The sequence below is a fragment of the Quercus robur genome, chromosome 7 (assembly GCF_932294415.1).
Source record: "Quercus robur chromosome 7, dhQueRobu3.1, whole genome shotgun sequence".
NCBI lineage: Eukaryota > Viridiplantae > Streptophyta > Magnoliopsida > Fagales > Fagaceae > Quercus > Quercus robur.
This window is the reverse complement of record NC_065540.1, coordinates 40,176,189-40,193,645: the sequence shown is the minus strand read 5'-3', so window position 1 is coordinate 40,193,645 and position 17,457 is coordinate 40,176,189. Positions and strand designations below refer to the sequence as shown.

Here is a 17,457-nt window from a genome sequence, read left to right as displayed (position 1 = left end):
GCCATGCTTAGGAAAGATAATTGAAAATTAGACATAAATTTTTATTTATTTTCTTATTATGTTGAGATGTTATAAGTGTTGGAAAATTTGGTTTTAACAAGTGTTTTGTTGGATGCTAATGTTTTGTGGTGACTTATCTAAAACCATTTAAGGAGTGAATGAGAAATTGACTTTTAAAGTACCAAATAGAAGATGGTTTAAATTGATAGAATCTATGAGTCCCAAATTGGTTAAAGTTTTAATTTTAAAACTAGTATTATGACTTTGCGATGCACGGCTTAACGAAAAAGCTATATGTAAATAAATCACAATTAATGAACCATACGAATAAAACCACATTAATTTATAAATATAATTGAGTCAGTTTATATAAACCCCATTTATGATTTCAAAACTTTTTTCTTTTAGAAACTTCATGACTCCACATGTTTGGCTTTGTGCTCCACATGTTTGGCTTTATAGAACCCTTTACAAATCTTTTTGCAAAATTAAATATTTATAAGTATTAATAAATAAATGATGAGCAAAATGAATAAAAAAAAAGTTTTGGAACTAAATCATATGATATATATATATATATATATATATTACTCCCGTGCGGCTTAATTTAAAAGCATGAATTGCATGAAATAAACTAAAATACCTAAAAAAGAAGAAGAATGAAGATCTCAAAATAGCAATAACTTCTTATAAACAAATTTGAAAGTTAAGCCATAGAGAGTATTTCAAACTACATGAAATTATTCTATGTACAAAACCTAATCAAAATGACACATGGACAAAATAAGGGGGGAATCATAAATAATTCCGGTTATTATTGATTAGAATTTTAATTCTATTAGGAGTTATTATGAAACACCATACCTCTATGTTTAGCATAAATCTACCTAAATTTTCTAAAAGGAAATGACAATGCACTAAGAAATGCAAATCTAAATATTGGAAACTAAAACAAAGTGATTTTTGTCTGATGAAAATTAAAGATAGAGATCAAGGTTAATTTACCTGATTGGCACATTCAATACCAAAATAAAGAAGCAAACTACGAACAATAAGCATCCAAACCCTTTAGGCAAAACCATTGATAAATGCACCAAATATTCTAAGCCAAAGCATTGTAGTGTCCCACTTCCATATCTATATAGAAATAACACCAATTATATAAGAAAAATAGAGAAGGGTTGCAATACTTGTAGTATGTTACCTGAAATTTGGAGATCATAGCCAAAAATTGAATCACTCGTAACTGCAAGCATGTTAATAAGAGTTATGACTTTGGCAATAATTTTTCATGGATAATTGAAAATACCTCCTTTAACATTAACATAAGATGAGAATTGAGTAGTAATACCATTTGGCGAGGTTTTGCATGTCGATAGTGCGTCCTTTCTCGGGCTATTCTTGTGAACAACAATTTGTATAATGAGTAAAATCAATAAAAAATAATTTGTATACCCTATGTAAAACAAAGCAAAGATCAAATTGAAAGTAGGAAAATTTTTATATAGGGATAATTACAGTAAACCCACTTGTGGTATGATCCGTTTTCACTTTGCCTACCCGTGGTTTAAATATTTACACTTTGCCCACCTGAACTTCAATCCATTACCCACCTTTGTTAAAATCAAGGGTAAAAATGTGTTTTATCTTCACTTTTATGTCTCTCTCCTCTAAAAACAAAAAATAACAGAAAAAACTCAAACAAACAAGATCAAAGAGAGGGGGTTTTTATAGAGAAACAAGATGTGTATCAAAGCAAGATCAAATGGACAAGCCAACACATCTGGTTCATCATTTCTCTATCTCACTTGCATCTCTCTGTCAATCTCTGATTTCTCTCTTTGTCTCACTCATCCCTTCTTCCCACAACCCATTTCAGATTCATAATTTTCGTTTTCCATTTGGCTTTCTTGGGAAACGAACATGGAGTAAGTGGGTCTGATCTGGATTGCAGAACCATGCTTGATCATCAATGGGTTTGTCTGGAGCAGAGAGATCAACCCATTGGGAAAGGCTTGAGTAGTCGCTTTAATCTTATTTTCATGAAGAAATGTAAAATATTTGAGTAGAGAGAGGGAGAGATGTTGTGAAAGAGTAGTGAGTTTGCATAGAGAGATCGTAAAATATTTGAGTTTGCATAGAATATAAAATATCTGAGCCTAAGATGGAATCAGCAGATTTCTTAAGTGGGGTCTGTTCTTGATCAGATTGTGAGGGAGATGAATGCTGGGAAAGTGAAAAAGAATGTTCTTGTTTTGATTCAACCTCCCACACCTTTGAACTCGCAGTTCTTCTCTTTGGATGCAATGTATCTACAAGATAATTTTGTACCAAGTTATTTTCGTCCTCTCTTGTGAACTGTCTCTTTTCTTGATTCCAATGGTTTCCAAACATTTTGCACATGGAAATATTGTATCGGCCATTGGGGTGTTGGCCACATATATCAAGCTGAGTCCATGAACATGTGCTCACATCTAGGATCCAAACGTCATTGTAATAGTGAGTTTGCTTTATTCGTTAAAGAAATAGATTATTAAACACAACCAAACCCTTGAACTCAACTCTTGAAACATGTGTTGCTGTCTTTGTCCTTGTTGGCCGCTGCCCTATCTTTCTTGATTATTTTTCAAAGGATTTTCAGCAGAGGACTAGTAGTTTGCATAGAGACACAAAACCACATAATCCAAGCTCTTTCAAAAAAATTCAAACCCTAGCTTTTTGATTCTTGTTATATCTGTTTTTGCCTAAAAATGTGTTTTTCTAATGGCAAACGGAGAGGTGGATTACAGAAGGCTAACGAAACTAACCTCAGGTGGGCAAAGTGTAAATGTTTAAACCACGGGTAGGCAAAGTGAAAACAGGCCATATCACAGGTAGATTTACTGTAATTATCCCTTTTATATAAAAATATGTCTCATTATAAAATAAAACCACTTTAAAAAAAGGCTAACTTGAAAAGAAAAGAAAATTCACACATTCATTAGCATCGTTGAAGTTTTCATTACTCACCTAGCATCGTGATTGAAGTTTTATTATTTCATTCAAGGTCACACCTATATTATGAAGGTGTTAGATACATCATATAGAAGTTTGTTTGAAAGAAGGCCTCCAAATCTTCATCTAATGTTTTTAAAAAATTGTAAGTCTATCCATAATTCCTATTATGCACAAATACTCTTGTACTGTTTTCATGGTGTGAGTAGGCAGATGTTTATGATTATGATTTTGTGATATGGATTACATCTTGTAGGATTATAATTTTTGTTAAATCTAATCCCTTAATCAAGAGTTTTGTAACTTGATATTCTAATAAAATTTTATTTATTTAATAATAATAATAAACATATAAAATGTAGGTTGCAACTTGAGGAAAATAAAAACAATGAAAACGTGGGATGAGATTTAAATTTAGAAAAATTTTAAAATAGACTTTTAGTAAGAGTAGAATTAAAATTCTAAAATTTAGATGATAAAATTTTATTTGAATTAAATTTTTGTATGTTAAATACTATCCCTTAATTTAAGAAATATATCCTAACAAATAAAAAGAATAATGTTAATCTAATTTTATTTCAACACTACACGTAAAAAATAAGGATTAGATAGATTAGATGAAGAATTTGGATTGTAATCAAATTAAGATTTTTATCAACTTAGAAATTATAGTAGAATAAAAAGTATATATATTTTCTCTTAAAATCTAAAAATCTAAAAGAATTTATGTAATTTGGTGAAATCACTAGGCGTAACTACGGCTTCTAAGCTCAACTTTTATTATATAGTAAGTATATAATGTGTATGTGTATATTTATTTCTTTATGGGTGCGGGTCTATGTGGGCCGTCCCAATAATAAATAAAATGTTTATTATTATTATTATTACTATTATTAATGTCCATGTGGGCCGTCCCAATTAATGTGTCTTTTCATATGGCACAATACAAATAAAAAGTCCCTTATAATAAACGTGGTGTTTTTCCAAAATGTTATTTTATATTTTCTTCATAAAACTATATTTTGTGATAAATGCTAGTGTCACAACAAAATATACAATTTTAGCGCAGCTTGTTCACATAACAAGTTATGAGTAGTGAATTTGTGGCTCCAACACTTTTTCTTCAGGTCTCATAACTTGCCACATGGGTAAGTTATGACAAAAGTTATGTATTTTTTGTGACCCTAACATTTTCATATTTTGCATGAAGCCAAAGAGAGAGACACAGTTTTGTTTGTTGTGTTTCTATGTGCTATTGGTCATTATATTTTGGGAAGTAGATGTTCGTGAGTCTGAAAACACCACTAATAATATGAGGGTTGAAATCTGTCTTAAGGTCATTATGTCAAATACAAACTTTGATCAATTATTCATCATATCATTCATTCTTACCTGTTAGTTATTTAATTATTTTACAAATTACTTTATTTTTTGCAAAACCTATTTAATTATTCTTTGCCTATTGAACTCGTTTATATTATTGTTTATGATTATGATTAGATCAGTATATTATTCTTGTTTATATAATTGCAAAAATAAACCAGTTAAGTCTTCTAAAAAAAAAGTAAATTAATTCTCAATTAATTTATATTTGTGATTATTGTGAAAGGAATCTCGTGTTTGGTTTACTTTGTACTGTTGTTGTTGGGTGTCAACCGTCAACGTTAATTTTTATGTAACTTTGTTTAATCTTGGCAACTGGACGAGAGATCGTACCGTGATTGTTCGAGATCTCATAATTATTGTTGCATAAATTATTGAATTTGCCAAACATGTTTCGTCTTTCAGTGTAGACTGTGTAGTTATAGAGTCGAATTATAATTACTGTTGCATAAATTATTGAATTTGCACGTTTTGTCTTTCGGCGTAATTATAGAGTTATTTATCGCTGCCAACGTTAAATTTATTTTGTTAAATTGTACTACCAGTCTGTTTCACTGCAAGTATTAAACAATTAATATATATTCTACTAGCCTTTGAGCAAGCTCATGATCATAGGCTTTTCATTTTTTTTTTTTAATTTATAAAAATTAATAATTTGCATCTATTATAATTTAGAAATATATATATATATATTTTTATTTTTCAAAATAAATAAAAATGATAAATTTTAGAAATTATCTTTTTGAATTCAAATGAAATTTGTTATTTGACATTTATGATCCTATTTTTCTAAATGAAGTTATCCTTCATTAATGAGGGTACTTTTGAATAACAAAAAAATCCAGTTGAAAGAAGAGAATCTAGTATACATAATATAGATAGATAGATTCACGAGTGTATCAAAAAAAAAAAAAAAAAATTCTATTAACGAGAGTCCATGAGTTTGATGATTTTGATTGGACGTGCTGTATCAATGATTGATTAATTTTCAAAGTTCAATGATAGCCTTGTATTATTGTTAATCTGTGCATATGGTTCTTTTGCAAGATTGCATAATATGGCTTGCAATTTCGAAAGTTACAGATGCCATATAACTTGGCCTTGATATAATATTATATAATAATTGTTAGTATATCGCATATATTTTTTTTTTATACAAAAGGGGGTATTATTTTAATTTAAGACAGTTATATGATTTATCAAAAAATAAAAAATAAAAAAGATAGTTATATGTTTACATATACAGAAACGGGGCATTCTCTAATTAAGCATGCCTATATGGAACCTCTTCATAGGTACTTATCAAGCACAAAACTTAGGAATGAATTATATACAAAATTTATATCTTGTTGTATACTTTTCTTTTTCTTTAGCACTCACAAGTCACAACTCGCCATGTGTTGCGTACTTTCCTTTTTTTACTAAATTATCTGCTACTTCATTAGTCTCACAATAGTCTCACAATAGGCGTGAAATGGAAGGATGATCCATTCTCACCTAATAAGGTACCTACAATTAGCAATTAATTAAAGAGGCAAGAGGCAGCACATAAGCACCATAAGTTGTTAGCCATTGTATAGCCAACATGGAATCTGATAATAAATTAATATATTTAAAGCCCATTTTCCATTGCCAAGTTTAACCAAATTAAATCTAACACATATAATTTGTTTTGAGGAATTTTCAAATAAAGCTAACAAATTATTTAGAAATGAAGCTATAATAACCCCAAATTCCACTTTTCCAATCTCTATCAAGCTAAATAGGTATGCAATAATGATTATAACACACTCAATATACACACATTGCCATGTGGGCTGAAATTGTGTTTTAAAACAATATTTCAGCATTTTACAATTTTAACTGAAATTGGATTTTCAAAACATGATTTCGAATAGAGTGTGTGGAGGAAGAGGAAACAAATGTAAAATAGTGGCCACTAAACTACATTGAGAATGTCACTAAAGTTATGGACACTTACTGCTCTATTAAAATTTTTTTTTTTTATTATTAATTTTATGGATTTAAAAAAAAAAAATGTATGAAAATTTTCAAAAGCCAAAACTACATTTTATTTGGCATGTAATGGTAAATCATCTAACTTTTATAGTTATGACATCATTAATAAACTTTGAATTACATAAATTTAAGAATTTATGTATTATTTAACTTTTATTTTTCGTCTATCATGGGGAGCTATGGTGAAGTGCCATAGCTCTCTGTGAAAAGCAGGGGAATATGGTTTTACTTGGATGAAATACCAGACCTCCCAAAAACAGTTCCTAACTGATAAGGATAATCAAATGTTATCCCACACATTAATCAATTATCAACATCAAGGACTCAAACAAATGACAGCAACATATAAAATAAAACAAATAATAGCAATACATAAAATTATGAATAAAATATAGCTAGATAATCCACTTCTGATACAGGACTTGCCATAGGTGCAGTAGGACTTCCGCAGCAACTAGCAACCCGTGAGTGGACATAACATCTACTGTTCTTCTTAGGGCAAGCAATTAAGGTGTAGTCGAGTTCATTCAGTCACCCAATCGATCCAAAAGACCTTGTCGGCTCTGAATGAAAGTGTCCAAATATCTCTCTTGCATGCCTTCGCGAGTAATTACCTCCTTCAACTTGGCATGATTATGTTTCACAATCCCACTAGTGTCTTTGTCCATCACAGAGATAATGGCCTCACTCAAACTCTCCTTTGAAATCCAACCATTATCTTTTCTCTCCACCTCCACTGCAACCTTGAGTTCTTCCACCATCAATCTGGCATTCAAAATTTGATCACCAAGGTATGGAACACATACTATTTGGCAATCACTAAGAAGAGACTCCCACATGGACCCATAACCACAATGGGTCACAGAACAACCAACAGATGGGTGCTCCAATATCAATGTTTGTGGCACCCAACCCCCATACACCCACCCTCTCCCTTTAACTCTCTCTTCAAACCCCTCTGGCAAAGCTTCTTCAATTGTTGCGCATCCATCTGGAGTGCTTAGTGCCACCAAAAATGGTTTCCCACATAACTCAAACCCCAAAAGCAGCTCTTGAAACTGGTCCTTTTGTAGTATATTTTGACTCCCAAATGCACAATACACCACGGTACCTTGCTCAAAATTGCATAACCAATTAGTCCATTTTTCGTCTAGCTTTGTGGCCGGTGTTTCTGGCAGGACAGGTCCTGTTAGCAACACAAGCTTAGCGTACTGCTGCCTTAGATAGTCACAATAAGGCCCCTCAACCTCATGAAATGTCCTTAAGGCAATTGCATCACCCCCTTTCATGCTAGAGGTAATTCGAGAGTACCAACTGGGAACCCCAGTTCCGTTATGATCTTCGGCAAGTATTTTTACTGTTGCAATTTCGAATTCCTTGTGTTTTAGTAGCACTAACAAAGAAGGATAGCCAGGAGGCGGTTCGATTAGCTCTTCATTAGTCATATGCTTTGCAATCTTCTTAGCAGGGACCATACGTAACGCAAGTGTGGCGGCGCTTACCATCGAATAGTGTATGGCCTTGCTGCCAAGTTGGTGTGCCAAAACTGGCATCCAATGACTGAAATCAAAGAAGATGAAGTGAGGCTTGAGAGTGGTAAGAATGGTTTCAACTTGGTTTTGGGTTCGATCGAAAGCAATAGCAAGGTGCATATGAAGTGGAAAAGGAACATCCGAGGCAGTCTCAGCACCAAGGGGTAGTCCATCTACATGGGGAACGAGAAGAGGATAGAAGTTGATAAGGTTTGGATAATGGTTGAGATGTTGTAGCTTTGCTTGTGCTCCTTTGGGCAGTAAGAAGGACACTCTATGGCCTCTCTGCGCAAGCTCATTAGAAAGTTGAAGGTAGGGAATGAAATGGCCAAAGGCAAACCAGGGAAACATGGATACATGAAGTTTTGTGCTACTCAAACTGCTCATCTTTGAAAACAGTATGATTTCCCCTAATGTTTATGTATGAGTAATGCGCTTGATCTGGTTTTTTTTTCAAGGAGGGGGAGGGGCATACAGACGCACGTCAATATATAATGAAGTAAATAAGTTGTCACCAGTCATCACTCTGGAAAAAAAAATAGTCACCACAAAAAAATGGAGGGTAAATACTACTACATATTGCACAAACTTTTTGCGTTAAAATCGTGACATGACTTCGTTAAATATTTTTTGAACAGTCACGATTTTGTATTTGTGTGCAATAAACAATGTGAAATAAACACCACCCAAAAATGTAAGAGTACCAATGGTAGAGAAAAGCAAAGGTTGCATAGGTATGCAATGGAGACTTCTTTTGCAGAGACCCCACAAATTAAGGTTATAATACAAAGACATTGATGAAAAACAAAAACGCTATTCCGTGGAAAACTAGAGTATACTCTAGTTTTCCATGGAATAGTGTTTTTGTTTTTTTCATCCCTTGATGCTTGGTATAATTGTTTACACTTTACAGTTGACTTAAAGCCTATAATCGCAGATAATTACTAGCGCACACTATAATATACACATAATCCTCACAAGTCACAATTTATAAATAAAATGTAACTTCAAATCATGATTTTAAGTCACAATTTACTTGTAAATTATGAACTGTGTACTATGTGTGCACTAGAATGTGTGTAATAGACACTATTCATCCACAATTTCGTTAACTAAAATTTTCGTTGCATTGTAGGTCCCATCATGCCCAAATAATCTCCTTTGGGCATGATGGCATTCCCGTGGCAACCCATCGTGCATGCGGCCAAGACCATGGCTTGCCCATGTGTATGTTGGCATGCTCCGAGTAACCTCCTTTGGGATACTTACTAGTGTAATACAATATAAGAGTTTTTTGAGTTTTTATTAACTTATTCTAATTTTGTCACATAAATTGAAAACCCACATTTTTACATGCTAGGATTATAGTACATGTTATTAAATTTGGTATTATAATTATAAGTGGTGCCAAATTTGTTAGTTTAAACAAATTAGAACTTAAAGTAACTTAACAAGTAAATAATTTTTAATTAGATTTGATTTGATTTTCTCTAAAAATATTCTAATTGAATTGCATATGTTCTTTTCTATAACTTCTCTAATTGACTCTTTATTTATCAATAATGATTTAACTTTTCCTTGCATTACACATGTTTTTGATTCATGATATATAATTCAGAAGTCCTAATATAAAATGAGAAAAATAAAATAATTTTGACGAACTCATGAAAAATTTCTACTTGATTTATGTCCAAAAACGACAAAATTAGGGTTGTACTTACCCTTAGATTATCTGAGCTAAACATTCCGCTAAAAAATTGGACAATACTATGTGATGCCCCAAAAATTATTACTTTTTATTTGATATAAAAAAATATTGGAATTTTTGAGTAGTTAGGTATATTATTAGTTTTTTAAAGGAAAAATAAATTTTTTTTTTTAATTGACGTCAAATATAAGATAAATGAATGATGCTAGAGATACAAACTTTTTAACATAAAATTTTACAAAGTGCTGATATGGTGGATAGTTATTGGTTAATGAAAAAAATGATGTTAATGGTGAGTTTTTTTTTTTTTTTTTTTTTTTTTTGAGAATCGTTAATGGTGAGTTTAAATAAAAACCAATAAGAAGCTGACCACGTCAAATGTTTGTAAAAATATTGTAACATAGTCTGTGACTCTCAAGATAAATTAGTCTACAATCCTTAAATGAGAAGTTTGGAAGTCAAGTTACATTGCGGCAAGGTAAAGGGCATTTTATGTGTTCCTAGTTATTTATCAGTCTCTACAAAAAGTAAATGTTATTTGATGATTAATTAATTATCTTATTTATATTTCCAAATGCCCGTTTGGCGTATTTCCTGACAAAGCTAGAAAATTTTCCCAACATATGGAATTAAAAATAAGCCACAACATGAGTACAACCAGCAAGAAAATAAAATTACCAAAAAGAAAAAAGAAAAGAAAAGAAATACAACTACGTACATACCCAAATAAACCGCATTAAAAGTAACTAAAGGGCTTATAACTTGGCATACCCAAATAAACCACAGATTAAAACATCCCTGATTAAAACCTCTACTACTCCTCTTAGTGCAAGGGATTAAGTAGTAGAGTGCATACAGTCACTCAGACAATGTATGATGTAGGACATGATTTAATATTTAATATTTGTAATTATTTAATTTTAGTATTTTTATGTAATTTTTGTTATTTTAGGTTTAGGTGATTTATTTCCTTGTTTTAGACGTTTTTAATGTTTTTTTAGTAAAATTAGGGTTTTATAAGTTTTCGTAGCTGCCTTAGGGTTTACTAGCTGCCTTAGGTTTATAGAAGAAAAACTTGAAATAAAAATTGTGGAAGAGATTGATGAAGATCCTATTATAGAGAAATATCTTGAAGTTGAGATAGCAGAGACAATTGAAGAGGAAATTGTCAAGGAGTTCGACAAAATTGAATCATGTGATTGTCAATATTAAGATCCTTTTATTTTGGTGGTAAGTGATACACCAAAGTTTATTGATTTTATTGGGGTTGATAGATTTGATTTAATTGTTAGTTCTTATTTGGTAAATCTCTACAATTATATGAAGACCAAGGAAAAATAAATTCAAGTTGATTTGTTTATCCCATTGATGAGTTGCAAGTATGGAAAGAAGATCAAGAGGCTCAAGAATTCAAAGTATTTGTTTATTTGGAACAGAAGATTTCAAATTTCAAAGATGAACTCGAGGACAAGTTTGTTTTAAGTGGAGGGGTCTAATGTAGGACATGGTTTAATATCTAATTTTTGTAAATATCTAATTTTAATATTTTTTTAATGTATTTTTAGTTATTTTAGGTTTATGTTATTTATTTCCTTGTTTTAGGTGCTTTTAAAGTTGTTTAGTCAAATTAGGGTTTTATATGCTTTCATAACCGCCTTAGGGTTTCTAGCCACCCTAGGTTTTCTCTTTACTATTTAAACGCATTGTAACCTCCAAAGGCAATTCAGTTTTCAAATTATTATCAATAAAATTGCAGAGTTTTTCTCAAACTTTTCTTTAGTTGATTCCAGTTTATCACCTTGTGAATTTAAGGGACCCCTCGTGGATTCGAGGTTTTCTACCCAGAAATTAGCATTTAGTTTCTGTCCATCAAAAAGAGTATCGTGTGTGCTTTCTTCAGGCTTCCACGACATCAATGTATGACATGGACTATTCACAAATCAAGTCCTAAATATTGTTTCTTAATTTTGTCAAGTCTGGTGCTTGTGAAAATTCAAAATACCATTTTTTTTTAATTATCTCTTTTTGGAATTTTTCTCACTGTGTAATGACTCCCTTTGACAAAAACTTTTGCCCTCTTATTCAGAGCTTTCATGAAATATTTTACTTAGATTTTGTCACTTTGCATTTAGATTAGGATGCAGTTTAGCTATAAAATTGGTTGTAATCTAAGGTTACAACTTTGTCCAATATCATTAAAATCATTATATATTTTGAAAATCTAACTATTGCATGTTCTTTACGCTCTTAATACATATCTCAAATTTTGTGTTCATCAAATATTGTTTACTATATTATCTATTATATTTTATGCATAACTAGTAAGTTACCCATGCGATGCACAGATAATATTGTAATATTTTATGTAAGATGGTTTTGGAGAATGTTGTATATGTATTATAGTATAATTGTTATAAAATTTTATTAGTAATGAGTTCATCATAAAATGCAATAATTATAAATTGCACACACATCCATTATAATTATTCAATTGAAGTAATAAGAAAAAAAAAAAAAAAAAAAAAACTTTGGAGGAATATTGTAGAATAAAAGTTAATATAGAACGTGTCTTTCTCTTTTTACTTAATTCTAAAACAAAATACACATCCCAAACACCCACAGTCAATCACATCATTTATAAAACCCATAAATACACAATGTCCAACCTTAACATTAAAATCGTTATTGCTATTATCACTCAATATAAAATGAAAGAACATGTAGGTATGATTCTCTGCTACCCCTTTGAAATTCATTCTCTTTAATCTCTAGGATAGTTCTCCGCTAGTGGATGACGTTCATGCTGGTATGATTCTAACTTTGTTTCCATAACATGATTCAGTTTTTATTTTAATTCCAAGAACATGTTTTCATATATGCTTTATTTTCCATGGATGTGATGTTTTTTTCTATTTAGATAACCATGTTTGTCATATGTTATTACATGTTCTCTTTTACTTTTCAAAAATTTTCACATGATTAATTGATGAACATGCTTAAATTTAGGGTTGAATACTTGAATCTTTCCTTGAGATTTTAGATTTGCAATTTTTCTTTATGTTTTTCGAAGCTAAAATTAGATCTGCAATTTTTTCATGTTTTTCTTAAACTAAAATCAAATCTGTAATTTTTCTCTATGTTTTTCAAAACTAAAATCAAATCTACATTTTTCTCCTTGTTTCTTTTTCAAAGTAAAACCAGATCTATATTTTATTTATAAAATCTGATCTGTATTTTATTCATAAAATCTTATTTGTATTTTATTTATAAAATTTGATCTGTATTTTGTTTACAAAAATCCGATTTGTTTTTTAATAAAAACATTGATCTGCATTTTTTAAAATAAAAATCTGAACTTTTTTTAAGTAAAAAACATATCTGCATTTTTTGTAACAAATTGGTGTTTTCAAAATAAAAATTTGTTTTTCTCTCACATTTAAAGAATTCAAACCTGATTTAAATTTTTATTAAAAATTCATTCTCTTTCTTTCACCAAAAAAAAAAAAAAAAAAAAAAAAAAAAAAACAAACAAACAAACTTATATCTAAAATTTTCACCAAGTATTCTCATTAAACTTTTTTTCACATAAAATAAAATGGCAGATCTAAGGTTTTTAAATAGAAGTTTAACCCTAGGTCTAGGATTTGACATGACATTTATTGCATATCATTTCATACTCTGAATATGGGTATTTAATGGTCATTTAAATTCTAGAAGACCAAACTTTGTCTGGGTAGGATGGGTGCTTAACACCTTCCCATCCTGTAACCTAGCATCCAAACCTTAGAATTTTTGGTTGGTAGAACTAGTGCTTTATTTTGTTTTGGTAGATTGTATCGAGGATCAAAGCTTTGTACTTTTTACATAGATTGTATTTAGAAGACTAGACTCTGTTTGGGCAAGGTGGGTGCCTAACACCTTCCCATCCTGTAACCTAGCTCCCGAACCTTAGAATTTTAGGTTGGTAGAACTAGTGCTTTATTTTGTTTTGGTAGATTGTATCGAGGACCAAAGCCTTGTAAAGATATTCTACCAAATTGTATTTGTATAATCAATTAATGAAATTTGAGGTATTATTGACATGTGAATTGTGTATTGTATATATTTTTTTTTTTTATAAAAAAATAATTGGCGACTCCACACATAATTCTAAAAAAGGGAAGGTGCCGATGCTTGCACCCTTTTCTGAGAGCACCCAAGTTTTCCCGGTCTCTTACAATATATATATATATATATATATATGGGTAAAATATTATTTTGGTCCCTAAGGGTCCGTTTGGTTGGAATAGTGGAAAAGTGGGAGGATAGAAAAAATTTTATTTTCTCTCTTATTTGTTTGGTTGAGAGTGGAAAAGTAGAGAGATGGAAAAAATGAGTTTGAATAAATTTACTTATATACCCTTGTTAAAGAATGATGTTCAATTAAAACAAAAAAGTGACAAATAACCACACAAAAAAAGAAGAAGCAATCACCCAAATTTATTAAAAAAATAAAAATCATGTTCCAAAAAATAAAAATCACATCTAGTTAAAAAAAAAAAAGTATCACACTAGACCCTAGAAAATCAAAAGAAAAAAAAAAGAATAGAAAAAAAGTAAAAAAGAAAAAAAAGAAGGGCAACGCCCAAAAGAGGAAAACAAAAAAGAAGATGCCCACGCCTAGAAAATCAAAAGAAGAAGAAGAAGAAGAAAAAAGAAAAAAAAGGCAACAAGGCAAGGCAACATTGAGGTTACTTGTGTAAAGTGCATCTTTCAGCACTTTATCCTCCCAAATTGGAAGGATAAAAAAATGTGGGCCCGGAGGGAAAATTTTCCTCCCTATTTTCTGTCTCTCTTGTTTTCTCTCCTCAACCAAACAGTAGAAAATGCCATTTTCTATCTTATTTTCCTCTTTCTATTTTCCATCCTCCCTGTTTTCACCCCAACCAAACATACCCTAAACTTTATCAAAAGTTTGTTTTTCATCCTTAAACTTTAAGAAGTTTATTTTGCGTCTCTAAACTATTGAAAAGTTCATATTTTTTCCCTAAACTATTGAAAATGTTTTATTTATGTTCTTAAACTTTACTAAAAACTTGTTTTTCATCCCTAAACTATTGAAAAAGTTCTTTTTTATCCTTATTTTTGTCTCTATACTATTCAAAAAAACTCTTTACAAAGTTTAGAGATGAAAAAGAACTTTTCAAAGTTTAGGGACGAAAAAAAACTTTTAGTAAAGTTTAGGGATCAAAATAGTATTTTACCATATATATATAATATGAGTTTTTACACATACCTTTAAGTAAACTCTATATATTCCACTTATTTAGATGCGTAAAACCATAGATTAGTACCCCCATAATGATATGGTTAATTAATTTTATCATTTTTTTAATGATCTGATTTGTAACGCTTCTTACCATTATCGTATATTTACTAACTGATGAGTTGTATAACAAAAACATTAAATGAGAGGTAACATCATTCATTAGATTTTCAAAAGTAATAGTGTATGAATATATAGATATATATATATATATATATATATATAAAAGGTTAAATGAATGTCAAAAAAGAGATTTTAAAATTTTTTTAACTTTATTTCTTATGTAATTTCTATTATTACTGGAGAACATCTCTTTTTTAGTTATGATTAGAAATATGGTTTTCATGGTTAGAGTTTGATTAGTTTTAAGTTTAAATTTAGTACTATGATTGTATTTAATTGTTGACTATTGACTTAATTTTTTAAGTGAATGTAACTATTTATTTTACTACACTGTAAAATTTTTAATGTTCTCTATATGGTTATCTCTATTTTATTTTTTAGTTCTCCGTACAACCTCTTTGTTTTCCAATTAATGGTTACTAATTAAAGTTTGATTTTTTGTTTATCTACTTTTTATTACTTTGTATTTTTTTTATCTCTCTCTCTCTCTCTCTCTCTCTCTCTCTCTCTCTCTCTCTCTCTCTCTCTCTCTCTCTCTCTCTCTCTCTCTCTCTCTCTCTCCATTGGCAACTGATCGTTTTCCAAAATTTGATGATAATTCTATTGCATTAAATATGCACTATTAGTTTCTCTGTGTTATATTTGGTTAGATATTCTCATTAATTTTATTACTATTTTAATTTAGTGTTTCTAAATTGGCATTTGTTTTGTATTCCATTTTTCCTTTGATGCATTGGGTGTGAAAATGAGGGTTTCCCTAGCATTACTCCACTTTATGAGGACAATTTTATTTATTGAATTTAATAAAAATTTTATATGTTTAATTTTTTAAAATAAAAAAGGAGAGGAAATATAAATAATTTAATGATATATATGGGGGATTTGGTTGAATTTAAATGTTGAATAAAATAATAAGAGAAGAAAAAAAAGTAAAAGTAAAAATAAAATATATAACAATAAACAATAAACACTATAACTTATCCAAATCATTCTATTTAATATTGTTGTTAAAGGTGAAAGTGTTTAGGGTTTGATAAGTCAACCCTAACACATAAAATATTATTTATATGTATATAAAGAAGTACATGATATTACTGTTTTGCCCCTAATACTCATAACACTCCCCCTCAAACTGGAGAGTTTATATCATACAATCCTAGCTTGTTACACAATAAACCCAAATGAGTCATACATAAAGCTTTGGTAAACATATCAGCAATTTGGACTCTTATAGAAACATATGGAATAGCAATTACACCATATTCTACTTTCTCCTAGGTAATATGACAATCTACTTCAATAAGAATGGTTTGCTAATGGAACACAGGATTGTAGGCAATGTAAATTGCTGCTTGATTATCACAATGCATAGTTATAGGCAGCTTCACAACAAATTTTAATTCCTCAAGTAAATGCTTAATCCACATAAACTCACATGATGTGTGTGCCATGGTTCTATACTCAGCCTTTGCACTAGATCTAACAATATCCAGTAGTGGATTTTCTATTTGACAGTGATCCTGCCCAATTAGCATTAGTATAGGTTTCTACCCATAGGTGACCATTAGCTTTATACAAAAGACCACGGCTTGGATGTGCTTTAAGATACCTCACAATTTGAATAACTGCCTCCTAATGTGGAAGCTGATGATCTTTCATATATTGGCTCAAAACACTAATCGGAAATGATATATCTGGGCGAGCAATTGTGAGATAATTCAGTTTGCCAATTAGACGACGATATCTCTCAAGATTAGATAACAACTCCCCCTGATCTTCATATATTTTGACATTAAGATCCATAGGAGTCTCCATTGGTTTAGATCCCCCTGATGCCTTGTTTAGATCATGCTACCTCAATACCCAAGAAATAATGAAGTTTACCCAGATCCTTAGTTCGAAAGGAATTTTGAAGGTATCTTTTCAAATCATGAATACCCTTCTTGTCATCACCAGTGATTATAATATCATCAACATATACTATCAACAAAATCTTTCCTCTTGTAGTGGTATATATGAGAAAACACAGAGTGATCAAAATGGCAACATTGTAATCCAAACTTTAACGCTATTTCACTAAATTTACCAAACCAAGTTCTGGGAGATTGTTTAAGACCATAGATGGCCTTATGCAACCTACACACATTTCTAGACTCCTCTTGAGCAACAAACTCAAGTGGTTGCTCCATATACACCTCTTCCTTCAAATTACCATTCAAGAATGCATTTTTAACATCTAACTGAAATAATGGCCAGCCCAAATTAGTAGCTAAGGAGATCAAAATCCGGATAGAAGAAATTTTAGCAACAGGCGAGAATGTCTCGGCATAGTCGACACCGTATGTTTGGGTATATCCTTTGGCAACCAATAAAGCCTTCAAGCGCTCAATAGA

At 30.6% G+C, this 17,457-nt stretch overlaps 1 protein-coding gene across 1 annotated transcript; it reads right to left on the bottom strand.

Annotated features, from left to right (window-relative positions):
• Nucleotides 1–6,660: 6,660 nt before the first annotated feature.
• Nucleotides 6,661–8,430, bottom strand: LOC126693425 (UDP-glycosyltransferase 79B9-like). Its single transcript, XM_050389387.1, has one exon. The coding sequence runs from the start codon at nucleotides 8,313–8,315 to the stop codon at nucleotides 6,924–6,926; it is 1,392 nt and encodes a 463-aa protein (XP_050245344.1). The 5' UTR covers nucleotides 8,316–8,430; the 3' UTR covers nucleotides 6,661–6,923.
• Nucleotides 8,431–17,457: the final 9,027 nt, after the last annotated feature.